At 33.2% G+C, this 27920-nt stretch overlaps 2 protein-coding genes and 1 long non-coding RNA gene across 3 annotated transcripts in view; 2 read left to right on the top strand and 1 right to left on the bottom strand.

The window, feature by feature from the left end:
- Window positions 1-2751: 2751 nt before the first annotated feature.
- LOC133196347 (uncharacterized) lies at window positions 2752-3718 on the top strand. The gene is made up of 2 exons (XR_009722323.1): window positions 2752-2890; window positions 3577-3718. It is a non-coding gene; the product is annotated as an uncharacterized LOC133196347 (long non-coding RNA).
- Window positions 3719-3965: 247 nt separating this feature from the next.
- On the top strand, window positions 3966-22614 carry LOC133196817 (centrosomal protein of 63 kDa-like). The gene is made up of 15 exons (XM_061332673.1): window positions 3966-4096; window positions 4275-4454; window positions 4619-4798; window positions 8577-8702; window positions 8989-9123; window positions 9381-9497; window positions 14739-14873; window positions 15144-15278; window positions 15371-15511; window positions 17194-17334; window positions 17449-17511; window positions 17594-17795; window positions 21437-21493; window positions 22051-22146; window positions 22249-22614. The coding sequence occupies exons 1-15, from the start codon at window positions 3966-3968 to the stop codon at window positions 22519-22521; spliced, it is 2112 nt and encodes a 703-aa protein (XP_061188657.1). The 3' UTR covers window positions 22522-22614.
- Window positions 22615-22899: 285 nt separating this feature from the next.
- LOC133196348 (furin-like protease kpc-1) overlaps window positions 22900-27920 on the bottom strand; it is a 36697-nt gene continuing 31676 nt past the window's right edge. The window contains exons 9-14 of the mRNA XM_061332257.1: window positions 25314-25414; window positions 24916-25034; window positions 24689-24806; window positions 24232-24545; window positions 23794-23838; window positions 22900-23418 (exon numbers count right to left, since the gene is read on the bottom strand). Coding sequence (XP_061188241.1) covers window positions 23213-23418; window positions 23794-23838; window positions 24232-24545; window positions 24689-24806; window positions 24916-25034; window positions 25314-25414 — 903 coding nt within the window. The 3' untranslated portion in view covers window positions 22900-23212. The remainder of the gene's footprint in view (window positions 23419-23793; window positions 23839-24231; window positions 24546-24688; window positions 24807-24915; window positions 25035-25313; window positions 25415-27920) is intronic.

A 27920-nucleotide genomic window follows, 5' to 3' on the forward strand; every position in this document is an offset into this window, starting at 1 on the left:
TAACAACAATATTTATTATAGGAATCTCAGTAAAAAAACACACTGAAAAACAAACAATTGCTGCCAAGAAGCTATGGATATTTAAATTAGTGAGATCAATTGACTTATAATATCTAAACAAACATATGTGAATGTAAGCAACGCGTGAAGTTACCATTTTACATAATATATATTATGTTGTGGATAAGAGTTCAGATCAAGTGCTTCCCGCGGACACTTCCCCGTGTTTTCTTCCATATAAATATGCTGCTTAATTTCTAGTCTTTTTTAGCTTGAGTCTCATTTTCAGCACGATAGCCTAGTAGTAGGGCGCTCGCTTCGTGATCGGAAGGCCCGGGTTCGATTCTCGCTCGCAGCGCCGCGTCAAACCTAAGATGTAAACAAAGGTAGTGACTGTTCCTTCGCCAAGCGTTCGGCACAAGAAGTGAAAGTCACGGATCTTTCGGATGAGACCTTAAAAACCGAGGTCCCGTATCACGGTTGGTGTTCGCACGATAAAGAGCTCTCACACAGCTCAATGGCCCTGGGTGTGGAGTATAGGACTAACTTTGAAACCCTTCACTGGTATATGGTGACGTCTCTTTATAAGTGAAAAATTCTCCAATGGGACGTTTAACAACATACAATCAATCAATCGGATGAAATTTTTACAAATAATTATGTTGTAAAGGAAAAATATGAAATAAAGGAGTAAATTCTGATCAAAGAGTGTCCGACGTCCGTCTATCGTCTGTAAACTTTTCACATTTTCGACTTCTTCTTTAAACTACTTGGCCAATTTTAAATCAACTTACCACAAAGCATCCTTGGGTGAGAGAATTTAAATTTGTTCACAGGACGGGTCATACCCTCTTTCAAGGGAAGATAAATAAGAATTCGTGAAAATTTGGTGGCATCTTTTAAAAATCTTTTTCTCAAGAACCACTGGGCAAAACAAAGAAACATATTTGAAAGCTTCATTACATACTCTAGATTCAAGTTTGTTCATAGCATAACCCCCGGGGGCAGAGCGTTGTCCCAAGAGGGGTCAAAGTTTTAAATAAGAATATAGAGGAAATGTCTTAAAAAAATCTTCTTCGCGAGAACAGCAAAGCCATGATTGGTCATTTTATTATAGAGGTATCCTCAGATAGTTCAGATTCAAGTTTGTTCAAATCTCACATCATGAGACCTGGGGGTTGGGCGCAGACACAACAGGGGAGGTGGGCAACGTTTCACACAGGAGTGACTCAGATGAGCGTCGAGGCCCTTTGGCCCCCTTGTTTCCTTTGCATGCAGAAATTGTTTTCATATAATGGTAGGCATTTGGTTTTGGACTTTTTGACTTAATAATAGTATTAAACATTTTATTCAGGATAATTGCTTTGGAGGAGACAAATCGAAATCTTACTGACGTGAATACTCAAGTCATGGAGGAATATTCAAGCTTGGAAGCAAAATTATCATCTCAAACAGAAATCAAAACAGAATACAAAAGAGCATTGGAAAAGTTAGTATAATTGCTTTTTATGCCTTGATTTAAGATTCCTATAGTTTTTTATTTAAAACATTTTAAGTATATTGACACGCAAAAGAAACGCAGCCTCCTATCTAAGGGAAATTTACAAATAGGGTATAACTTTATACTTAAAATGTAAAGATATCTTAAACTTCATGAAATCGGTAATTTACCGGTTGATATTTGCACTTGATTTATTTTTTTATATGTTCGTGAAACATATATAACTTCTTGTATCTTCATATTCAAGTACCTTGCAAGCGATTAAGTACCTTTTAGACTTCCTTACTACAAGTAATAGTATATGGATACCGGTATTTTAGAATGCACATTGTGATAAAGAAATTGGAAACAGAAAAAGAAGAAAAAGCATCAGTAACTGAGATTGAAAAAGAAAATTATGTACGTTCTTTGGAGAATGAGTTGAAGCATGCAAAAAGTGAGCTCACAAGGTAAATTTTGAGTGTAAACAACCCTCCATACTTCATATAAAGAGGGAACAAGACGTCCATATGTACATATGACGTCAAATCTGACTGTCAATTAAATAATATGATTAAGATATGATTCGTTTAAATACTGTATTATAAAATTTATAATTTAAGATTTATATGTAAAATGATAGTAATTTATGGAAAACACATATTTAAATCTCGAGCAATTAGATAGATGATAAATAGAAGGGCTAGAATAAGCTTCATTTAGAAGTATACACATAATATCTCAAGTACCCTGTTATACCTTTTTGCAAGTATTTTGTTTACATTTTATTCAGGCTTAATACATTAGAAGAAACAAATCGCAATATTTTTCATGAGAAGGCTAAAATTGAGGATCAATATTTAAGAACTGAAGCAAGATTATTAACTCAAACAAAAGACATCATGGAATATCAAGAGCGTTTGCAAAAGTATGCAAAGATTTATGTTTTTGTTTAAACGTGTAATTTTTTTTTCATTGATGTTATCAAAGCATTTTATCATAACATTGAAAAAAAATCAGATATATGCAATACTCTGTTAAAAAAAAACTCATCTTTGGTTTTGTCTGTCGCCGCACGGCAATATCGTGCCGACGTCGTTATGGCGTTTTTCTTCAATACTCATTTTGAATTTTGATGCGTATGATTTACGCAAAAGGGAATGAATTTGGAATAAACATTTGGACAGGGTTTTAATGATTTTAACACTTCAACTTAAAATATTAAATGTATTTCTATCTGATTTAGTGGTAAATATGAACAAATATTAATTCTAGGATGCAAACTTTAAACGAATCGTTAGTAAGAAACGAGGAAAAACTAACTGATGCGGAGAGAAAAATAAAAGAAAAAGAGCAGACAATACATTTCTTAGAGGATGAGTTGAAGCAAATCAAAAGTGATCTTAAAAGGTAGACTTGCAAGTCATTGGATCATTTATGTGATATATGCATCTTTGCTTTTTGTTATATAGTTGACAAATTATTAGCAAATTGTAGGAATCAGAAATATATCGAAACTTTGTCTTTGTATCGCCTTATTAATTGTTTCAAATGTAGTTGTTGCCTCACACCACTTGGACATGGGGGAAATTGATCGGTTAAAACATAGAACTGGGTAGTTACAACACATTATTATGACAAACGATGTTATGATTATTGCTTAAACCACAGAAATTTCTACACTTATGCCGTTAATGAACAGTCTATAGAAAGCTTCAAGTTTGATATCATTTTTTGTGTATTAGAACCAACGAACAATTGAAAAGAATAAATAATGAACAGATGCTTACAAAAGAGAAGACACTGGAAATGGCGAAAGAACAGGTCAAAGTAGAACAGCTACAGCGGGAATGGGAATCAGCTTTGTCAAGTAAAGAAAGAGAAATAGAAAACCTCACAAAGCAACTTGATAGGTATGTACAATATGTGTTTCACCGATAACTGCGTTTGCTATCATTGATATCTGTTAATTGCTGTTTGATATGCAAATAATATTTTAGTCAAACATTAAAAAAGGATTCAAGAAATAAGTATACATAATAATATATTCAGTCTTTGTGACACTGTAAAGTTGGTATTTTTTTTTCATATAAAAGAACCAATGAAGAATTGAGAAAAATAAAGCAGGAGAGAAATAATGAACAAATGCGTACAAAAGAGAAGACCCTGGAAATGTCCAGAGAAAAAGTCAAAGTAGAACAGCAACAGCGGGAATGGGAATCAGCTTTGTCAAGTAAAGACAGAGAAATAGCAAACCTCACAAAGCAACTTGATAGGTTTGTACAATATGTGTCTCACCGATAAATATGTTTGCAATTATTGATACCTGTTGATATTATTGTCAAACATAAAAGATGATTCAAGAACAAATCAGTATACATACTATAAATTCAGTCTATATGATACCGAATAGTTGATATATTTTTCGCATATAAGAACCAACGAACAATTGAAAAGAATAAAGCAGGAGATAAATAATGAACAAATGCTCACAAAAGAGAAGACACTGCAAATGTCCAAAGAAAAAGTCAAAGTAGAACAGCAACAGCGGGAATGGGAATCAGCTTTGTCAAGTAAAGACAGAGAAATAGAAAACCTCAAAAAGCAACTTGATAGGTTTGTACAATGTGTTTCACTGATAACTGTGTTTGCAATTATTAATACCTGTTTATTGCTGTTTGACCTGCAAATAAATTTTTAGTCCAACATTTAAAAAAGGATTCAAGAAATAAATATACAAACTATAAATTTAGTCTGTATGACACTGTAAAGTTGAAATTTTTTCATATATAAGGACCAATGAAGAATTGAAAAAAATAAAGCAGGAGAGAAAAAATGAACAAATGTTTACAAAAGAGAAGACTCTGGAAATATCAAGAGAAAAAGTCAAAGTAGAACAGCAACAGCGAGAATGGGAATCAGCTTTGTCAAGTAAAGACAGAGAAATAGAAAACCTCACAAAGCAACTTGATAGGTTTGTATAGATAATATGCGTTCCACCGATAACTGCGTTTGCAATTATTTAATCCTGTTGATATTATTGTCAAACATAAAAGATGATTCAAGAACAAATCAGTATACATACTGTAAATTCAGTCCATATGATACTGAATAGTTGATATATTTTTCATATATAAGAGCCAACGAACAATTGAAAAGAATAAAGCAGGAGATAAATAATGAACAAATGCTCACAAAAGAGAAGACACTGGAAATGTCCAAAGAAAAAGTCAAAGTAGAACAGCAGCAGCGGGAATGGGAATCAGCTTTGTCAAGTAAAGACAGAGAAATAGCAAACCTCACAAAGCAACTTGATAGGTATATCTCTTTTAAGTACAAGTAAATCCCCAAATAGTGTGGAATCATTTCAATTCATGAGTATCTACTAGATCTTCATGGGCAACCTTACTTTTAAAATAACGGTGATGTAACTTTGTCCATAATTTTTAATGAATTTATTTATGGGAACGCAAGGCTTACACAGGATGAAACTCTGCCATTCAGTTAACTGAAGGTGACTGAAAATCTACTGAAAGATGAATGAATGTTAGAGCTCTTCCATTCAGTGACCTTTTCAGACCTTTCAGTCAACATTCAATTGACTGAATGGTGTAGATACATGCATGTTCATCCTGTGTTATCCGCTGAATCTGGAACAATGAAAAAGACTAAAACCTACGAACAATATAAATTTATGAACAGGGAATTAAACAAGGACTCCCGGAAATTTCAGAGGTGGTATTAGGTGCCTTGAAAGAGTAAACATCCTGTTTCGATCGGTCACAATATGCCTTGAGCCCTATGTATTGATCAGGTTGACGGAATATTTCATAGTCAAATTTGGTATAAAAGCAAAGGCCTAACAATTGTTTGGAAATATGTCAGACAAAATACGAACCAAAGATATGTTATATTTGCTTACTATCTCATTATAACGATCATAGTATTTAGAAAATGCTGATTTTAAACGAAGTTATTGAAATTGCTGTATCATCAAATTATCTGTCAGTAGTTTGTCTCGGTTTCAAAATTGATCTTATACAGAACATGCTCTTGTGTATCAAATAAGAGGGGAGCCAGAAACACTGTATGCAGGCGAAAGCGGAATATCACTATATAAATAAGGAATGTTGACTATAAAAAGCTGAGGTCAACTCATTTGTCATACCATTTGGTTGTTAGTTGGCCCTTATCAAATATAGTCAGTAAAACATCAAAATATTAAACGGATATGGGAGATTCTATTGTGTTTTTCATTCAAAGTTTACCCGGATATTCTAATCAACATATTAATGGCAGTAACTATTGTTAATTAATACAACGTCGTCGATTGATCTGAATGTCGAATTGAAGGCCACAGCAAATATATCTTCTTCTAATGTGGAGGTATTTTTAATAAACTCCTCTTCATAGAATAAAAACGTGAGTCGGCTACTAAATGAGCATAATTAAGGCCCATGGGAAATGCAACAGAATGTTGGAAGACCTGGCCTCAAGACCATAAACTGATAACATACTTGAGTCAAAATTTTGATTTTAAATATCATGAGTTTTATTTAGCATATGTGCATAAAACTTTGCAGGTTTATATTATACTAGATGAAATCCTGCGCAAGCGCGGGGAATTGAATTTATACCACTACCGACAGAAAAATCCAATAATATATATATTGTAGTTTCTACTGACAGCCTACAGGCTTGTAGCAGGAAGAAATACTTTGTTCAACATCCCGCATGAAGTAGAAGTACGTCTCAACCCCCACCCCACCCCCTTTGTAAAACTTAAATAACAATTCCAATAATTTCATTAATTGACTTTAATGTGAAACCTGTTATATACTATGTTATGGATATTGTATATACTGTATTGTACTTCAGATACTCTTATTTCATTTCCGTCAAGAAATGCATATTTTACTGAGAAATTGATTTTTTGGGGGTAAAAATTCACAGGTACATGGGTCTTGGTTTATAAATATGTATGCACCTTATTGATATGTAAAAACTGTACCTTACCTCTTTTTTATTTTTTTATTTTTTTTTTTTTTTTACAAATCAATAAGGTACATACTTGTTTAAAATCCAAGACCCAAGTACCTGTGTAAAAATTAGCTTTTATATAACGCCCTATGAATACACTGGCGGATTTAGAGGCCCCCACCCCATCCCCCTTCCCGTTTTGTGTCCAAAATATACATAAAATTTAATAATCATTTTTTTGGTGTGTCCGTAGGCCCCTACCCCAAACTGGTGCCCCCCTTTCAAAATTCCTGGATCCGCCACTGGAATAGGCCGAGTATTTGATACAAAAGATTGTATTCTGGAAAAAAAAACTGAAATGTATTGATTAAAGCATAAAATTTTACAATAATTATAATTGTATTTGAACAATGCCTTGTTCATTAATTCTTCTCTTTTCATGTAAGCAGGTTTATTACGAAGTCCAAATTGTACTTCGGGTTCGTTGCCACGATGCTCTCAGTTAGGAATATATACAAATTTTACCGATAAATTTATTAGGAAAACCTACTAAATATATGTAACATTCTTTCGATATATAAATATATTCACAATTTACAGTGTTATCAATGAATTACCACTATTTCAATAACCATTCACACAAAAGCTTTTTTATGTTAAAGCAGCTACATATATTTTCTTTTAAACATCGGGCTCAATTCTATATGATGTTCTAGAAGCTTCCGTCAATATTACGATCGGTGAATGACGAAAATAATTTGCACATTTTCCTTTTTAATCGGTTATCACAACTTATTTCTTTTATATCATTTAAATCAAGTTTTGATGGAATAATTCAGTTATGACCTTTAATGAAATAAATAAACGATTGCTTGTAGCCAGCTTCATTTAAAAAATGCCAGTTACTTAGATCCGCCAACCGGAAACGCCACCGTACTCGCGTTTTTGCTATTTCATGGCTATTTACAGAAAATAAAAGTAGACTTTTAATTTAATGTACGATACTTACAATGCAAGTGAAATCTAAATATAGTTTACGGACATCATCTTGTATCGTGTGTATTCTTAGAGGAGTAAGTAAGAACTCTGGTACACTCGTTTCGGAGTTTATTTGCAAAATTTATTAATTTATAAGTATAGATTCAAGTTCAAACATATAATGAAAATTCTGTCTCATTATCAAAATTATTTCAAAAGTTATATTGATTTGAAATTTTGACCTAAGTCTATTCTCAGCTTATGGTCTTGGGGCCTGGTAAACTATACAAATGTTGTCAATGAGGAACTCCAGCATACTTTTATCGCAAAGCCTGCTTGAAAGTATACACTGCGACCGAAATAGTGATGCGTTGAGTGACGACACAATTGAACCTGACTGAAAAGAAACTTGAATCTGACTGAAATACAATTGCGAAATCCAACAAAGATCTGATCGGTGCATTTTTGTAGGTCCGCCGACATTCTTAAACGTGTTGCCGAAAACTTAAAATGTTTTCTAAGGATGATAGAAAAACGGGCAAATAAATTGTCCTTACTGAGCTAAGTATCGACTTTTGGTGAACAAGCGGGAATACTTTGTTAAATGATCATGAGTGTTGGTAAACTGTAAAATGGACTTGCAAATAAAATATGGGTCATGAATTGACTTCTAACCCCGGGGCATATTTCTATGATTGAAAAAAACGCCCCTCCCCGTTTTCTTCTTCAATACATAAAAAAAGTACTTAAAATCAGTGAATAATATTTAATCTGTAATAAATAAATAAATTCCCTGAAAAAATTGCACTTAAAAACACAAGAATTTCGATTATCTGGTCACTTATTCATTGCCATGACGGGCGGTAAAATGGGTATGCAGTAACAAACACACATTTTAAACTTTATGATATTTTTGACAGTTATGGCAATAAACCAGTAAACTTCTGAATAATTCCGATCTTTCACATTGTGTTTATGAATTAGTGAGTATGATGACAATTATTCATTTTAAAGAAAAATTTATAATACTAACTGTATGTACAAAGGTCTAATCACAAACAAGCAATAGATAATAGAATGAAAATAAATTTTACATTGAAATACCATGTTAATTTGATTCCTGTAATATTTCTTTCAGGATTAATGAACGGGAAGTAAAAAATACCGCAGCGAAGGAAAACAAGGAACAACTACAAAGCATTATAGAAAGACTTGAAAAAGAGAATTCCTCTCTTTGTATGCAGTTAGAAAAATTAAATGACAGGTCTTCATATTTTCATTTCTGAATATGCATTGAGAACATATTTAGTACTTCTTCCTACTTACTGTGATTACTCAAAATTAAGGTTAAGTTTTTAAAATACTCTGTAGTCCTAAAGAGACTTATTGCTTATCAAAATGCATAATTCTTTGTTCAAAGAGGCAATTAATTCTTTGACATGGATTGTTGTTTCTTGGATGCTTAAGCTTTAAATAAAAAATGCACAACTATTCAAAATAGTTTATCAAATAAATGTTGAATAACAGATTGTATCACTTTAATTTTGTAGGCTTATAGAAACAGAGGAAAATCTTGAACACCACAAAGAAGAGAAAATTAGCACGGAAGAGCAGTACTGGTTTATAGAAAACAAAATTAAAGAGAAAGATACATTAATTGCAACATTAGAGGAACGTCTTAAAAGGTTCATTTTGCAAATCATGGTCATCCTTATGATAGAAACTCTTACTGCAAGTTATGGGGATATTTTAATCAACTCCCCTTAATTTTAAATGAATTTCAAGTTTGACTTGATTATTTTAGTGCTATAACCATTCAGTTAGAAAAGAAGTTCTTGCATATGTGTGTGTCTTCGACTTTAAAGAAAAAAATCCACCTAGCAAAGTCTTTAAATTATCCTGAAGTATAACAATGCATTACACTTTGTTTACATTCCAACAGATCAGAGGCAAAGCTTGAAACTCTTATGGTAGCCTTAGAAGAAGAAAGAAACAAAGTATTACTTACAGAAGATAAAAGGAAGAAAGACGATAATGTCATTACTTCTTTACAATCACGGTATATATATATATATATATATATATATATATATATATATATATATATATATATATATATATATATATATATATATATTCACTGTTAGATTTCATTACTCTCCTCAATGGCAAAGTTTTTATCTGTGTTTTTGCATGCAATTAAAACAATTTCAGTAAATACATGTTCAGAATATCCCAATTTACGTAAAATTGAGGAACTAAATTATTTCAGGAAACAGTTTACTGTTACTGTCACAAAATGTCCTTATTTGAATGCTTGGATTGCTGTATTCTATGTAGATTGTCTTGCCACTTCCTCAACAACTTCACCAGCGCACGCACCTCTCTATACGTTATCATGGTTTATGCATCTTTGTGCAATACAAAATCTTTTGACCCCCCCCCCTTCAAGAAAAAAGAAAAAAAATATACAGAAATGCAAATATGATTTTACTAATGTACATTCCTTGACTGGGTCGAGAACAACATGCGTTTTATCGGACTTATGGCAAGACCCAAAGTGTTTTACCGAGGCCATGAGGCCGAAGTCAGTTCAAACCTTTTAATTTATATTGACATATCTTGCACTGGCTTCCTTGTTTGCGATAAAGATAGCAAAATATTGGTAAAAAAATAGTTTACTTGCATTGTGGATTTACAATTCGGTAAATTCCAAAACTGAAATTCGTAGGCTGAAAAAAAAGTGTAACATTTTAAAACGTTAAAGCGGTCCAATATTTAATTGACCGGTTCCACCGGGCAGAATACAGATAAACAAAGATCGATAATTATGTTCCCCAAACGAAGTTGGGAATATTTTGTTTTTACTTTCTTTTTTCTAAATTTCTTCTCCGGTACTTTTTTTTTACGCGAGTGTTCTCGGAAACTGAAATGAAATCTTTTTAGGGTTAACAGGGTTAACATGTTGTATAGATGTGCGGAACGAATGTCATTATGCACGCACCTGCATGCACGTGCGGGCGCGGGCGATGTGTGAAACAATTAATATAATTGAAAAAAAAGCTTTAACATCCCTATTTTTTATTTAAATGCTTTTAACCTCAGAATATAAATATATCTTAGTTGTATTCACAAGATGATATTGTCTAATAAGCATGAAGGCACGCGCATGCACGCGTACTTCGCTCTGATTGGTTGAAAATCTCAATATCTTTCTTGTTTTTTGACGAAATACTTTGAAATTTAAAACAATCATACATTGAAAGGTTGTCCAATATGATGTATTTGAGGTATCATGAAAACACGTGCATGCAATCTGCTACAATCTGATTGGCTTAAACTCTAGATGACCGTAACTTTCTTAGTTTTCAACAAAACATGATGGAATATAGAATATAAATAGGTATAATGGGTTCCTACATTATGCTACTATCAAACCTGAAAGCAAGAACATGCATGCAGGCGTGCTGGATTTTGATTGGCTAATACTTATACGGCAGAATCTTTCACAGTTTTCAATGAAAATATTTGAGATTTTACACATAAGTATTTTTTGCGAGCCCCTTTACGAGAAAGATATGTGAAAATATAGCAATGCGCATGCACTGATTGGCTAATACTCAAAGGACTATACCGGCGTTGTTTTTCGACTTCTGAAAATAAAGTGTAGAATTCTTTTTTAAAAAGAATTGCCTAATTTAATGAAGCTTCTAAGGAATGGTGCCATTGCAGTACAGTTAAGGTGCCAAATGGAAATATCGGCGAATTTTTGAGATAGAAAATACATTCTTTACAAGGTCGAGCGATTCTTTTTAGGACTTTCTTATTATCGGACAAATGTAATGTGGTTTGAAAACTACATGTTGAGAACGATTAGATTTTTTATTTAGACTTGTCACGTGATGTGGCAGTCACGTGAACTTAGCAAATATATCTGCAGTATTGAGGTCATCTATAAATTCAAATATTGCAAGGGCATAACCAAGTTAAAAATCTAAGTTTAATTTATAATAATTTTCAACATCATTTGTAGTTTGTAGAAAGTGCTGCGAACCTATTTAGATTCTACTATCTATTTGCTAAAATTACATTTGTTAGACCGTATGTTGAATATTTTGCTGGTCAGGTACATTAAATATAGGCATCATTAATTCATTTGCAAGATTTCATCAGGTTCGCAGCACTTTTCAAATATCTTCATACTTCTTGAGTTTATGTGTAAAAGCTTGTCATGATTCATTGAGGGTATGCCCTTGCAATATATCGATTTATTACGACCCTTTTATTACCCTTCAATGAATCTGCATACAAATATACGGCAGTATCGCTTGTTTAGGGAATGTACGGGAAGTATATGAATAAAATCATAAAATATACAGCGCATCCAAGTTAATGGCCTTTTATATATCTGCAAATAATATTTTAATTAATTACAAAATACATTTTTCATTGTATAAAATATAACTTGATCCGCCTCTCACTGCATACAAACTGCGTCAAATTTTCCGATATGACGTCACATTGACAAGTGCATTGCGATCAGTGAATTGTTAAAACATTGCTGTGTGGGATTTACCCATCGACAAAAATACATGCAATAGTAAGTATTGATGTAGTTTAAAGCTATTCAACAGTTTACAATAGCAAATCATTTCATTTTGTGGTAATTTGAAGAACTTATATTTTTGTGTGATGTCATAGTAAGCATTTCCCGTAAAAATTAGGCCCCGCCTCCTTATTGTAGCCTTAATTGTGCTGCGAAAAGGGGAGTAGGGGAGCGTTTGGGGAACATCTCTGACGGTTCCCATTACAATTAGCACTAGTTTTACTTTTGTTTCAGTTATACATCCATACATACATACGTACATATATATATATATATATATATATATATATATATATATATATATATATATATATATATATATATATATATATATATCAAGCAATGAATAATTAAATCTAGCCATTACTCTTTCAAAATTAATTTCTTTCTTGCTAGCAGGGAAAATTTTAGCTAGAAATAGGGATTTGTTCACTCATGGGTGAAAAGTTTTCATTTTCAGTTGCGGAACGTAAGGTGAAAGAAGGGGGGGGGGGCAGCACCCGTTTTCCAGGATATTTATATGGTAAAGTAACCAAAGAATTCTCCCTTCTTTGGAAGAAGCAAAAAAGAATATAAGAATCCCCTTAGTTTGATAAAATAATGTGTTGGAAAACGGATTGTTAATGGAAAGAACCCCCTCCCACCGCATTGCCCACGTAGTGTGTTTTTAAAAGGGGCATTATCTCATTTATCTTTTTATTCCAAAAAATAACTCTGAGATGGATTTTTCAGTAAGTGACTGTAAAACCCCAACCCCATACACGAAAAAGTCGTCCTGGAATGTACTTTGATTTTTTTTACTTTAACTGTAACGACCAACAACAAATAACTGACTATACAGACGTCAATAATTGCATATTAACGTCTTATTCCGGTCGATTTTCAAATTGATTTTATTTTCTTTCCTCCTTTGCAGAATAAAAAAAAACCCCTAAATCAATTGGAGGATCAAAAACATTTAATCATTAAATAGATCTGCTCATCAATACGTAAAATCAATTCAGGGAATCCCCCCCCCCCAACTATCCGTGTATTTGCTTAATTAATTATTGGTTAATTATATCTTGTTTTAATGCACATTTTTTACAAAAGTGGTCGAAAGTAGAAAATATGAAATAAATTAAAGTGCACCATTTAAAAATTATAATTTATAAATTAAGCCATTCTCTGTGCATAATTATATATGCACAGATAAATTTAATTTATTAGGATACTCACTTCTGCCCCCCACCCGGGGTTAAATTTAATACCTTTGGAATCTGTCATATTTATATGCAAGCATTCTCAGGTAGTGTAGATTAAAGATTTTAAACCATAACCCATTGAGTATAATGGGGCCACAATATATAGGTTCTCAAAATTTTACCACAGAAATGTATAGGAAAAAATCGTTTTCTCAACAGTTGGAAAAGCATGATAAGTCTTTTCAATATGGAAGCACTCTTTAATATTATAAATTCAAGCTTTTTTCAAATCATAACTCCCAGAGGTAGAGTGGAGCCATAGTAAGTGATCACAGTTTTACATAGGAATATTTTTCGAAAACATTTGCGGAAGAATAGAAAGCCATTAGTGACTCGGATGACGAGGACTATCGAACTCATGTTTGAAAACTAGAGTGTTCCAAAGAGCGCATGTGTCGCCTGCTTTGTAGCTTTATTAAAGGTGTGAATACATTGTAAATCTAAGAGTGGTCAGCTTTTTATATACTATTAGCATGATAGTTCATGCATTTACCTGCAAAGAAAAAATGAAATCAATGGAAAGCATAAGACTGTGATAGAACCTGACAATCAAACAAATATGGTTTCTTAACCCTCAAATGAATAATTAAATTGAAATGATTAGAAATAACTATTTATTATTTTATTAAAACTTGTTTCCAACAAATTTGAGTCTGTCTTTACTGCAATTGTCAGTTTTCACGATCCTTCACGATATTGTGGAATACCGATCCCGATGTATTTTCATGGCATTTTAATATAAGTTTGTGTGGTAACTGAATGTCATACAGTTTAAAAGTACTTTTTCCTCAGCTAAACGTGTTTCCAATAATCCTCTAAAAGAGACTTTAGTTTGTCTTTACTGCAATTATCAATCTACACGATTCATTGTGGAATAGCGATTTCGATGTATTTTCATAGTATTTAAATATACGTTTGTGTGGTAACTGAATATCATACAGTTTCAAAGTACAGTATCATGAGCACATAAACATGTATAAATGCTAATTATCAAAATCCTGCCTATCAAAATTCAAAAGTCATAAGTTAAATTAAATTGCCGGGGGTATTTTTTTTGCAAAGTTCTAGAGATATAGGGTGTGACTAACGGACAGACAGACAGACAAACAGACAGACGCCAGGTAAAGTGATCCCTTGGTGCCTCTCTGCTTTGCAGGCGACACAAAAATGCGGTATTATGAGTTGTCAACTGTTAATCAACAAAATTCTGTATTTGTAACTATGACGGGGGCTTGAAGCTTGAAGAAAAACAAAATGAACAAGGCTTGTAGGTTTCAATATAAAAATTTTTGGAAATGGAATTACGAGTTTATGCAGCATCCTAAAAATATGAATGAAAAGTAAAACAGGTAGAAGCATACTGCGTATCATTCATCCGTGTGTAGTTATATGCCTATCTGGAAGGGCGTAATTGCCAATTAACCTAAGTATTACCTATTTTTATTTGAAGACTGGAAGAGTTAAGAACTGGATATAATACAATAAAGACGGAAAAGGAGAACACAGAGAAAAGATGTCTTGATTTGAGCAGAGATATAAAGAGTAAAGAAAAAGAAATCGACAATTTTAAGCAACAACTAGACAGGTATCTTGCAGGATAATATGTTACAAAGAAGTAAAAACTGGCACACCTAACTACAACAATAAGATGAAAATTCTTGTAATATTTGCAGGAGGAATATGTAATAAAATAATATGTATACACACTGAATGTCCAAATGATTCATAATCTTGACTCAAATATCGAATCAAGTTTTTTTCATCTTATTGACACTGGTGGGTATAAATGTATGCGTAATAATTTTATGCTCGTATACACTGTAATTCAGGAGTAATTTTCTATCTCTCTACTCAGGTTTGATGAACTGACAAAAGAGTGTAAAGATCTGCGAAGAGACAAGCAGAATATGGATAATAAAGTCCTCAGAATGTCCAAACACATTCAAGAGAAGGAAAAAGAAGCAGAGTGTTTGGCTGAAAAACTTGCGAGGTTTGTAAGGTTTTCTGCTATTTTTATTACTTTTTGATTGACAATATGTTGTTTGTCTTTTTTATTGTCTATATTTCGATATTTAATCGTAGATCAGAGGAAAAAGTTGTCCTTCTGTCAAACGAAATCCAGAATCTTCAACAAACAAAAAAGCGTGGAAATGAGGAGAGTATGCAGAAACTTCAGAGAGAAAACACCTCTCTTAAAACAGAATTGGATCGAATTACTACCAAGTAATTTATATTGTTTTAAGCTCACCTGAACTGAAAAGCTTAGTTGATCTTCTCAGATTACATCTTGCCCAGCATCCGTCTGTATAGTTTTAGCAAATTTGTCTTCTTCTTTAGAACCACTGGGTAGATTTTTACAAAACATACCACATAATATCCATGGGCAGTATATTAAGTGTTTTTTTCATTGAATAGCCATGCCATTTTTTAAAGGAAGATAATTAAGAATTAGTAAAAATATATTGCATATTTCAAAAATCTTCCATTAGGCCCAGAAAATATTCTGACAAGCATTCTGACAAATTGTAGAATCAAGTTGTTAAAATTATGACCACAGTAGTAAGGCTGAGTTTCAATAGAGATTAAAGATTTAGGAATATATGGAAGAAATCTTTTCAAAATATTCTTAAGACCAATTGCAATCAAGTCAATTTCTTCCACCGTTTTTTGGGGGATATAAATTTTCTGATTTAGCTTGTTTAAATTATGGATAGGGGTTAAAGTGGGGACACCATGGGATATAAAGTATTTCATAATGCACTTATACAGAAGACATCATATAGATATCATCTCTAGAACAACAAGAACATGCTAGTAATATTAATACATGTATTGATGCATCCCCAAGAATTATGGATTTGGGTTAGCTAGGTTCAATCTCTGCATTGGAACTAGGCTGGAAACACATAGGGTGTCGTTTCTCCATAAAGATTAAAAAAACGAAAGAAATCTTTAAAGGTAATTTTCTCAAGAAAGTAAGGGTATTGTGACCTCGTAGAGTTTTGTGGCCAATGGCCCATGTGCGTCTAGTTTTTTATTATGTATATATGCACAGGCATGCAATTCTACTTCAGTGAGTAGGAGCGGGTGGGTTGGGATGGCATGGAGTCACAATTACAACAGAATAAAATTTAAAAAATCAGACAAATTTATTGACAGTGCAGAGAAGTTAATTAGAATAATTTTCCTCCTTTTAATGTAAATGTTTGCTTTTTATTGTTTTATATATACTCTAAAAAATTTATGAATAGCCATACCCTCATCTCAGGTTCCCCTGGGTCTTATATATGAAAGTAATTTTACGTATTTGGATGACTTTGAAAAAGTAAGTTTTAAGCGCATTGTTTCATTAAAATATCTCATTTAGAAAAAAAAATCACACATATTTTTTTTAATTTTTGATTTTTGCATTTTTGCTGAGCTCTTATCTTCAGAGACCATAATAGCAAACGGATTGATAAATTTGTCTCTTGTCATTTAATCTTTTGGTTTGTATGCACATCTAAACATTCTTAAATGTATTTATCCTTCCCAATTGTTGCTTGAAATCAGAAAATATAAATACTATTTAACGTCGCTGCTTTCTTGTCACAGGTCAGAGTTAAAGCAGAAAGTGGTGTTACTTTCAGAAGTCTTCCTTATTATATCCCTCTTGTTTGTTTGTTTGTTTGTTTGTTTTTTTTTTTTTTTTTTTTTTTTTTTTTTTTACAAATGTATAGTTTAAGCGTTTAAGCAGAAAAAAATTGTCCCTTTTGATCCAAACAAACATTGAAATTTTCAATAAATTATTTTATTTTGTCTTCAAGCTTCCATGAGGTTATTTTAAGGTCGAAAACGCTGTATTTTAGTATTTTTTGTTTTACTTATTCTTTTAAAAAATGTTGGATACACTCTCCATTGGGCAGGGCTCATGAACAAATTTCCGTCCTAAATAAAGAAATAAAAAATCTGCAGAAACCAAAGGGATTGGATTCTGATGAAGGTATGAAGAAACTTCATCGAGAAAATACTAATCTGAAATCTGACTTGGAACGAGTATCTTCAAGGTAATTATTTATCTTTGGTAGTTAAGTCTTTCTGATTTTTAAATTTTGGAAAGCAATTCATTTTAAAGCTCCAAATAATTGACATTTCCTAGTCATTTTTACTTTAAATTTTAGCTTGGATCAACTAAGAAGAGATTATACGGAAGTTAAACGAGAAAAGGACCATGCTTTAAACAGGTTTGTAGAATTTTTTCCAATTCAGCAGGTGATTAAGACTTATGCAAAGTAGAATTAAGGGACTAAATTTAAATGTTTTTAGGTTAAGTTCAGTGGCTGGAGAAAAACTGAGAGACAACAACCCTGGCATAGCTGATTTAAGTGACGAAAACAGACCAATTAATCTCGGTGAGAAATTCAGTCAACTTTATGATGATCAATGGACCGACGCTATGGAAAACCTAGAAGAAAATTTAAGATTCGGTGAAACGGAGGGCATTCAGTGTCTTCTTAGCATATTAAAGGTAAAAGTTTTATTAGTCAATAAATTTGATCTTTTTCACATTACATTTGGACATAATATCATATTGACAAATACATAAATATTATCGCCATCCCCTTTTGTTACCTATATAAATGTTTGGATTTGTTTCATTTTTTCTTGGTTTGTTTGTTTGTATGTTGTTTAACGTCCCTCTCGAGAATTTTTCATTCACATGGAGACGCCACCACTTGCCGGTGAAGAGCTGCAAATTTTTTCCTAAACTTGGCACTTACGGCCATTGAGCAGTGAGGGATCTTTTTCGTGCCAGCACCTACTGCGACACGGGACCTCGGTTTATACAGTCTTTTCCGAGGGACCGGTCTCCACGTCCCACAGTGGGATTCGAACCCGCGACGTAAGGATCAACTCCTTACTCCGCGATCCTAGAGCAAACGCTCCAACCACTGTGTCACGCGGGCGACTGTTTTCTTGGTTCACAATGTTTTATTAACTTTTAATGTACATAAAGTTTATAGGGAATTGATGAAACCATTTGTTTTTGGCATGAGAGAATGGATAATAAATATGCCAGCCTTACTCTAGGACATAACTTTCTCATTGAGAAACACTATAAGCTAAGACTTTCAAAATGATGGTTTCTGATATGATGGCCAGAGGATGTGACATGACCCTGAATTATAGTCATATGAATAACGTCAGAATTTCCAAAGTGTAAATTACTGTTTTGTTCATATATTTTGAACATAAGCATAAAAGATCCTACTTTGCACAAAAGTTTCTTGTATCGAGAGGGTTTGTCAACGCCCTTGTTCAAAGTCATAAGCAAAGGCTTTTGCCCCAAAGTTACAAAGAGTAAAATGTTTTGCACACTTGAAGAGAGGATATTCTTGACCCTTGGTCTAGGCCTTTTTGGTAAGGCCATTTGATTGAAAAAAGACATTATTCAGAGATTGCTTTTTAGCTCACCTGAGCCGAAGGCTCGCTCCAATTCGTAATGGGATACACTGAGATCCCCTGTCGCAGTAGGTATTGGCATGAAAAAATCCCTCATTGTTCAATGGCCCTGAGTGCCGTGTATAGGTATAAATTTGCAGCCAACCTCCAAGTGGTGGCGTCTCCATATGAGTGAAAAATTCTCGAGATTATCGTTAAACAACAAACTCATTAACCAAAGTGTTCCGGTGATCAAAGTGGCCCATGGGCCTCTTGTTTTTAAAAAATGTGCCGCAATGTAAACCAAGAGTAATAACAAGCTTTAACTGTGTCTGATCGACAGTCATCGAATTACTTCGTACGTTTATGGATGAGAAAATAAGATATGAATTTGTTTCCTATATCAATATAAAGAATTGTGGTTCCCAAACGAAGTTCATGAACATATTGTTTTTACTTTCTTTTTCAAATTTCTTCTCCGGTACCTTTTTGTCCGCGACTGTACATGTTCTCAGAAACTACTCATCGACTGAGGTAAAACCTCTTTAGGATTACCAGTCTTGTTGTGCAGAACGAAGGTCATTTTGCGGCACATGCATGCACATTCATATGCATGCGCTTGCAATTAGTGAAATGACTTGTATAATTGAATCTTCCTTTTTTATGAAATGCTTTGAAACTCAATATATGAACATATATTAGTTGTGTAGACAGGATGGTGTGGTTGAATTAGCATGAAAGCACACGCTTGCTGGTGTGCTTGGTCCTGATTGGTTGACGCAAAAATATCAATATCCTCCTTATTTTTAGATGAAATATTTTAAAATTTAAAATATAGGTGTACATTATGCTGTTCTAAAATAGATATATACCGGAATTCTTGTAAACATGTGAATGCAAACGTGCTGAAATTGATTGGCTGAAGTTTCAAATGGCTATATCTTAAGTTTCTTAAAGGGGGGGGGGGGTCGACCCTCTGATAAGAGAGATAATTCCCTTAGTAAATCATCACTTTTTAGTGGAGACCTTCGAATATTCAATTTTATCAAAACCAACACAGAAAGGAAAACTGAATTTCTATTTCCTTTAACCTATATTTTTCATATTTTCTTTTATTTTGTTTGACCAAAAACATTTGCATTAAGACTTTTAACTCTTACATTTTATATAGTTCTATTTTGTACCATTTAAATAATTTCAATTATCAATAGTATTTTTACAGTAAAAGACAACTCTTATTGAAGGATACTTTTTTTACAAGCAGAGCTAACAATGTGATATTCTGACTCAAAAAGAAGTGCTTTGTTATGTTTCCTGATATGAATTGAATATGTATGGCGATTTGTATGATTTTCATATATACGTCATATTGTCAATTTTATGTTATTGTAATAAATTGTACCATAGGACTGGCGGTAAATTTAGATTTTGCTTTGATGTTGCTGTGGTGTATTTGCCAGAAGAATCACAGTTTTTTTTAAGTCACGCCCACCTTTTGGCATCAAGCCATACTGTGACAAGACCCTGACTGATGAATGAATGATGTCAATTTCCAGACCTGGCTGATGAATGAATCAAGTCACATTTTTAATTTAAGAAATACTAACATTAGCTTGTCGATGTTCGCTTCATAAATGTTTCTGTATGTTTTCTCCGCGTATCCTTAATCAGTTACTGATACGTCCTATCTCGAGTTCTCTTCATTTTCTTTCCCGTCTCCAAATACAATTAGCAATTTCACATCAGAAGTCCCCGCGTTTTGTTTTTTTTACTTCCAATACCATTTCAAGCTTTCATTAAAATGTCACAAATCATTTCATTTTTTTCTGTACGCCGATTGCCATATAGAAAAAGTTCAGTGGCAATGTTTCCCATACCCATCCCCCCTTTTTTCAAAAAAAAAATAATAATAATAATAAATAAATAAATACACTCACAGTTTTTATTCACTCGGGGCTCTGCCCCTAGTGAATGAAAAACTATGAGTGTATTTACCGCTAACCAATTAATATCTATAGTGTAACTATAACTTACTGCTCTTTCTATTCGCTGTGTGAAACTTTTTTTTCATATGCATAAAATTCGTTTCTTCAAAAATAAGCATCGCTTCGTTTTCCATATGAATCTGATGCTATAGTTGTTGATGAAAACAAATGTTGGGAAGTTAAAAAAATGTTTGTGAAATTTAGAGCAAAAGGTCATTAGTCCTTTTCAACAAAATAGGACAAATTACAGAATGTACTAGGTAAGAACATGTATAATGTGTTCATATATTATGGTACTATCAAAGTAAATGCAAGTACTTGCATGTACGTGTGTTCAATTCTAATTGGCTGATTCTTAAATGGCAATATCTGTCTTACTTTTCAATAAAGTATTTGAGATTTAAAACAGGCATATTATGCGAGACGGTATTATGCGTGAGAAATTTAGGAAACATGAGCATGCATATGCGCTTAAATCTAAATGGTTTATACTCAAACGGCTAGATCAGCGTTGTTTCCCGATGAAATACTTATGAAAATCAAGTGAGGATCTATATCACAAATTGTAGTCTTATGAAGGTTTTAGGGAATTGGGCACCATAAGGAACTTGGGAACATCTGTAGCGTTATAATTAGTACTAGTTAACTGGTTTCGTGCAGATGTACCTTTCAACTAGGTTTTCCTCACTTTCTTACTTTTAAATTTTTCTATCCAATGAATTTTTACATATTTATTTTTCAGAGAATTTTCGACGAGTGTATCAGAATTTCGGACGATCAGTTTGCTCAGTTAAAAGAGGTTTGTTCTTTCCCACTTTTTATAGACATGACTGATAATAGTTTAAAGAAAGTGTTGAACATATCTATTATGTTGAACTTGGAGATATCTCAATGAAAGAATTAAGAAACATGCTTCGTAATTTTAAATATTTTAATGAAAATCTTTTTCCTTCCAAAAATTAGAACTTAAACTTTAATATTTCAGTTTTGAAAATCGGGTCACATAAAAATACAATTTTACCGATGCAGGCGAATTTTAACATACATGTTTATTTTTATAATGTCAGAGTGGCTTCCAGTTGAATTAAGTTGTAAGCTGAAAGTAATATTAATACTTTCCTTGCTTCAATCATTCAATCCTTAATCTTCCTATTTCACACAGAGTCCGAGCTTCTCAAACCACACTATGCCATGTGCTTCCATTGGTTCTGTTGAATGCTTTCGTAAAATATCTAATAACGCAATTCAATTTTTAATTTTTTTGTTTTTGGTTCTTTTCAATTTTATATTAAAACAATGCATTTTTCAAAAACGTTAAATGTATAAATAACCAAATCTTAATTATATTTATTTCAGATTACTGGTACCACGAATTTACCTAGCGATCAGTTAAAGAAGTTGAAGGACCTACGCAAATCTACAGCCCTACAATCGGTTAAAAATGTCAAACAAGTAAGATTTCACTCAGTTTTTAAGAAAAGAAAACAAAAGTCAGAGTTAAAAAGTCTATGCTTTTACTTTGCTATTTTAAAACATTAGAAATCGTTATTGTAGCGTGTGAACACGGTTATGGCGAGTGTCTTCAGTAAGGAGAAGGACGCTTGTCAGTCTTACATTGATCGGTGTACAGAGCTGTGTTGGTTGATGAGCGTACAAGATCCACCGGTTGTGATTGACTTTACTGCTGTCCGTGGACAGGTAGTTGACGATAAAATGCTCCGGAAGTTCACAAAGACCGGATCTAAGATCGACTTCCTGGTCTGGCCAATGATACGTCTACACAAAAATGGACCACTATTACAAAAAGGGGTCGTGCAGCCTCTTTAAATTTCGTTCTGTTTCGTAAAGTGTACATCGAGTGATTTCTTGAATGACCATGCATGTTTGAAGCATAGTGATATTGTAGGAAGTCTTAAAATGGATTTATTTTAACTGTTTCAGTTACTTTCTACTGAAAACATCATTTATTTCGTATTCAAAACAACTTAAGTATCAATTTTTGTTGAAGATAGAGACAAGGTAATATCTACAGCACATGAATTCATATGTTGTATATGAAATAATTATACAGAAATGTTAAAAACGAATTGATGACTGGCGCTCTTGTGATATTTAAAGAACGGTTCTTTCATCAGAGTCAGTGATTTGTCATTCCAAAAAATGCAGTATACAATGATATTCTCACCATTTACATATTTATTTTATCCTATTTTAGAAACATAATAAAAGTAAAAGAAAAAATTAGATACAGTTCATACTTAATGCTGTACTGTGGTTGAATAAAATATATTTAACATGTATTATGATCTAATTATTTGGTAATTTGTCAACCACAATCAGATATCAATATCCTATGTAAGAAAATGACAGAATATACATGAGTTTTAATTTAAAGCAAGATTAGAGAATATCGGTTCCTTATAATAGATCAAAGATAATAATCCAACGAGTACACTGTAACTTCTGAAATAAACCTGATTTTTTGTTCATACACTAACAGCTGTGACAGTATCTTGTATCACGCTGTTATCGGTGCTACTCGACCTCCCATTGGAGTGGATCTATCTGAGCAGTATTTTCGTACAAGAACGAAAAAGATAATTATAATAGCCAGAGCGCCTACTGTAGCTATTACTGCTATTGTTATGGTATTCAAACTGGTTTTTGACTCCTTATCCACACTAGTGCTTGTCTCTGTAGTCGATGTCGTGCCTCCTGAGTTATCTAAAGAGGTTTTTAAACGAATAAGTTAAAAATGTATTTTTCATAAATAGATAAAACGTTACACTCAAGTGTTCACGAAACAAACATTCTTTCTAGAATATAAATCATCAAAGCCACATTAGCCAAATAAGAATAAAGTTGCAAAGAAAGCAACTCCATGCACTCCAACATTTTAACATTTAATTATGTCCTTTCGTGTAAAGGAAGATTTTGAAATAAGATAATCTGCTATGAGACATATAGAAAAACATGTTGGGCAAATACAAAACAGGGCAAAATAATCTCAAATGCAATATACGAAAATGATATTAATACAAATATGGCAATTGTAACCTACATAAACGTCATCAAGAATAAATTTTGCAAATGAAATACCTTTATAGAATCCATAAAAGTATAAACGCCAACTGTGTAAAGTCACTGAAAGCCAAAGATGAAAATACATCTATAAAATCTTTTCATAAGCATGCATAAATCTCATCAGAACAAATTCATTAGAAAATATATCACATATTTGTAATTTTAAAAAACTCCTATAAAAGCTTATTTCTAACTTTAATTTTTCCTTTTCTCTTATTTTTAGAAGACCCTTATTATTTCAAAAGTCTGAATATCTATCTACTTAAAATTTTAACAGGAGAGGAAAAAATGCGATGGACAAGATCAGGATTCTAAATATCCAGTCAGGTGTTCTACCAACTGAGCTATCTGGCCACTGGGGATCAAACCCGTATGACCACAATATAAAACAGAATGATTATTTGAAGATCCAAGATAACTTGATATTAAAAACAAACAAAAGCTTACATGTACCTTGAACAGAAGAACGATTGTTTGAGTCAATACTTAATATCCACGTCCCATCAACTGTCTCTCCCCAGAAATGCACCGATGAATAATACCATCTCAATGAACCAGCAGATGGGTATTTAGCTGAATCAGCTGGTCGATGGGTCATTAAATGGGATCGAGTCCCTGCAGGCGAGTCTAGGTACAGGAGTACATCACCCCTATTACTGGAATATGTAAAATTGGCAAAGACCTCGACGTGTTCAATGGTGTTTATCGCACAATTTTGTGTCGTGATTTCCTTTTTGCTTAAAACGCCAGAAGAAAGTCCCGTGCTTCTGATAACCAGAAAAAGTATTTCTTATAGAAAGATTAATATAACAGTAAAATTGTTGAACATGCTGATTATATATATATATATGTGTGTGTGTGTGTAGGTGTGTGTGTGTGTGTGATTTAGATTTAAGAGATCAAGTGTTACCTTTCAATAGAGAATTTTCCAGTGGCGCATATAATCTGCTCTGGAACTGACACCCAGGTCTTTGCTTTTGCTACCATAGCATCTGCATCCATTAAGCCAAAGCCCAAAATCTGACTCACTAAGAACAGAATAGCGATCAATCTTCTTATTTTGCACTTGTAAATACCTAATATATTATTTACCATTTCAAACATTCGATGATATATCCTGTACATGTACATAGTTACCGTTATACCCAGCTCCGTTTCTCTGCCAAGAGGAATATCCGCCTTGTAGGTTTTGTAAATTGTGTTTCTTGCTTGTCTCCGCGATAAGATGTTGCATGTCTCTCCAAGTCAAAGATGGACTGCAAAACGGTTTTTCGGGAAAATCAAATATTTAAAGATATCGAAGTTTGAAAAAAAATGTGTCTTTTCCATTGAAGTCAAGTTCCATTTAAGCATTTGGTTCTAAGGATTTCTATGTAAATAAATATTTTCATCTGAATTCCACATTTAAAGTATTTCCTATATGATTTATTGATTATAATGTGAATTAAAACAAATAATCAATTTTCATAATTTTACTGCAATTTGTTCTTTTAGATTAACAACTAAAACAGTAGAAAATTTATACAATCTTATACTTTGCTTGAATCACCAAGGCAATTATTCCAGCAGCTTGTGGAACAGAGAATGACGTTCCTATTAATCCATCAACACACTTGGATTCTGTAGTGGTAGACGTCTATAGAATTATAGAAAATTAATCATGACCTTTGATGCGACTTTTCAATACCCGATTGCTTTTTCAAAATTATTGTATATTGTTGATTGCAATTCTGTAGAAATAATTATTTTCATTTGTTGAACTTGACGTCACATTAGAGGCATGATTATTCAAGATGTGATCAAGCAGCCGCGGGTAGGAGTATGCGGACTCCAGACCGTGGCTTGAGACGATGCACAAACATCAGAAACTCAACTTCATTCTTATTGTGAAAAATAAACAAGAGGCCAAAGGGCCTTAACGGTCACCTGAGTATAATACTTATATAATTTAGAAGATCCATCGAGTATAAAATGAACTGAAAGGTGAAGCTTTGTTGCCCAAAAGCAAGAAAAATAGGGTGATCAGGATCAACAAAATAATTAGTCTAGTGTTTATTAACAGTTCATAACTTAAGTTCTGATCTGTTCCCCATTTATCACTAACACCATACAGAATATTAACAAACTATCAGTGCTTCTGTACTATTTTAATTCCTTGTTGAAATCTCTTACATTGGACTCTCTTGGTCTTTGATGAGCATTGAATGAGACAAGTTATTTTTGTCTCATTTTTATTTATCTATTACTTACAAGTCTATCTGATCATAAAACTATGAAAGTACTTTTTGTATTATACGATAAAAAATCTTGCATAATTCTCTTATTCTATTAACCTGTCAAGTACATTATTTACAGTGACTAATTATCATAAGTAAATGGCAAAGGGGAATAACTCCTCTCAGTAAAAATACAAATTAATAGAGCCCTGGCCAGGACCAGAACACTTGACAAAATGGTCCCAATGTTCAAAAATCTTTATTAAAACTTGTACTTTTTTTGCCTCTGATATGCCCAGGTGCAGAGAAGATTTTTAAAGAAATAATGCATTATTTACTACAGATTCACTATATTATCAATAGAGCCCCCCCCCCCCCCCCCGGTCCCCACCGAGAAACTCCAGAGCCTCTCACCCTGGGACCAGACAGTATTCACTTTGTTTATCTGATTAACACTAAGGAGCAAACAGGATTATTTAACAAAATTAATGTATTTTTACTATATAATCAATAGAGCCCCGCCCTAACACCAGAATCCCTGACCCCGGGGCTATCAATTTCAATTTTAAAAGAGGCACACTTGCTCATTATAACTATGTACTTACTTAGTTTATTTAATACCCAGGAACAGAGAAGAAGATTTTCAAAGAATTAATGCATTTTCACAATATAATCAATAGAGCCCCCCCCCTTTTCACGAGAACCCCTCACCCTGGGGCTATGAAATTCACAATTTTGGAAGAGGCACTCTTGCTCATCATAACTATGTACATAGTTACTTTATTTAGTACCCAGCAGCAGAGATGAAGATTTTCAAAGAATAAATGCATTTTCACTTTACAATCAATAGAGCCCCGCCCTAACACTTGAACCCCTGACCCTGGGGCTATCAATTTCAAAATTTTGGAAGAGGCACTCTTGCTCATCATAACTATATACTTGGTTAGTTTATTTAATACCCAGGAACAGAGAAGAAGATTTTCAAAGAATTAATGCATTTTTAACTATATAATCATTAGAGCCACCCCCCCCCCTTTTCACCAGAACCCCTCACCCTGCGACCATGAAATTCACAACTTTGAAAGAGGCACTCTTGCTCTTCATAACTATGTACTTAGTTAGTTTATTTGATACCCAGGAGCAGAGAGGAAGATTTTCAAAGAATTAATGCATTTTCACTACATAATCAATTGAGCCCCGCACTAACACCAGAACCCCTGACCCCGGGGCTATCAATTTCATAATTTTGGAAGAGGCATTCTTGCTCATCAGAACTAAATACTTGGTTAGTTTTTTTAATAATCAGGAAGAGAGAAGATGATTTTCAAAGAATTTATGCATTTTCACAATATAATCAGTAGAGCCCCCCCCCCCTTTTCACCAGAACCCCTCACCCTGGGGCCATGAAATTCACAATTTTGGAAGAGGCACTCTTGGTCATCATAACTATGTACTTAGTTACTTTATTTAGAACCCAGGTTTTCAAAGAATTAATGCATTTTCACTATATAATCAATAGAGCCCCGCCCTAACACTAGAACCCCTGACCCTGGGGCCATCAATTTCACAATTTTGGAAGAGGCACTCTTGCTCATCATTACTATATACTTGGTTAGTTTATTTAATATCCAGGAACTGAGGAGAAGATTTTCAAAGAATTATTGCATATTCACTATATAATCAGTAGAGCCCCCCCCCCTTTTCACCAGAACCCCTCACCCTGGGGCCATGAAATTCACAATTTTGGAAGAGGTACTCTTGCTCTTCATAACTATGTACTTAGTTAGTTTATTTGATACCCAGGAGCAAAGAAAAAGATTTTCAAAGAAATAATGCACTTTCACTATATGATCTATATAGCCCCGCCCTAGCACCAGAACCCCTGATCCTGGGGCCATGAATTTCAAAAGTTTGGAAGAGGGCTCA

The sequence above is a fragment of the Saccostrea echinata genome, unplaced genomic scaffold (assembly GCF_033153115.1).
Source record: "Saccostrea echinata isolate AGI-Se365-2 ecotype Australia unplaced genomic scaffold, CSIRO_AGI_Sech_v1 ptg000030l, whole genome shotgun sequence".
Taxonomy (NCBI): Eukaryota; Metazoa; Mollusca; class Bivalvia; order Ostreida; family Ostreidae; genus Saccostrea; species Saccostrea echinata.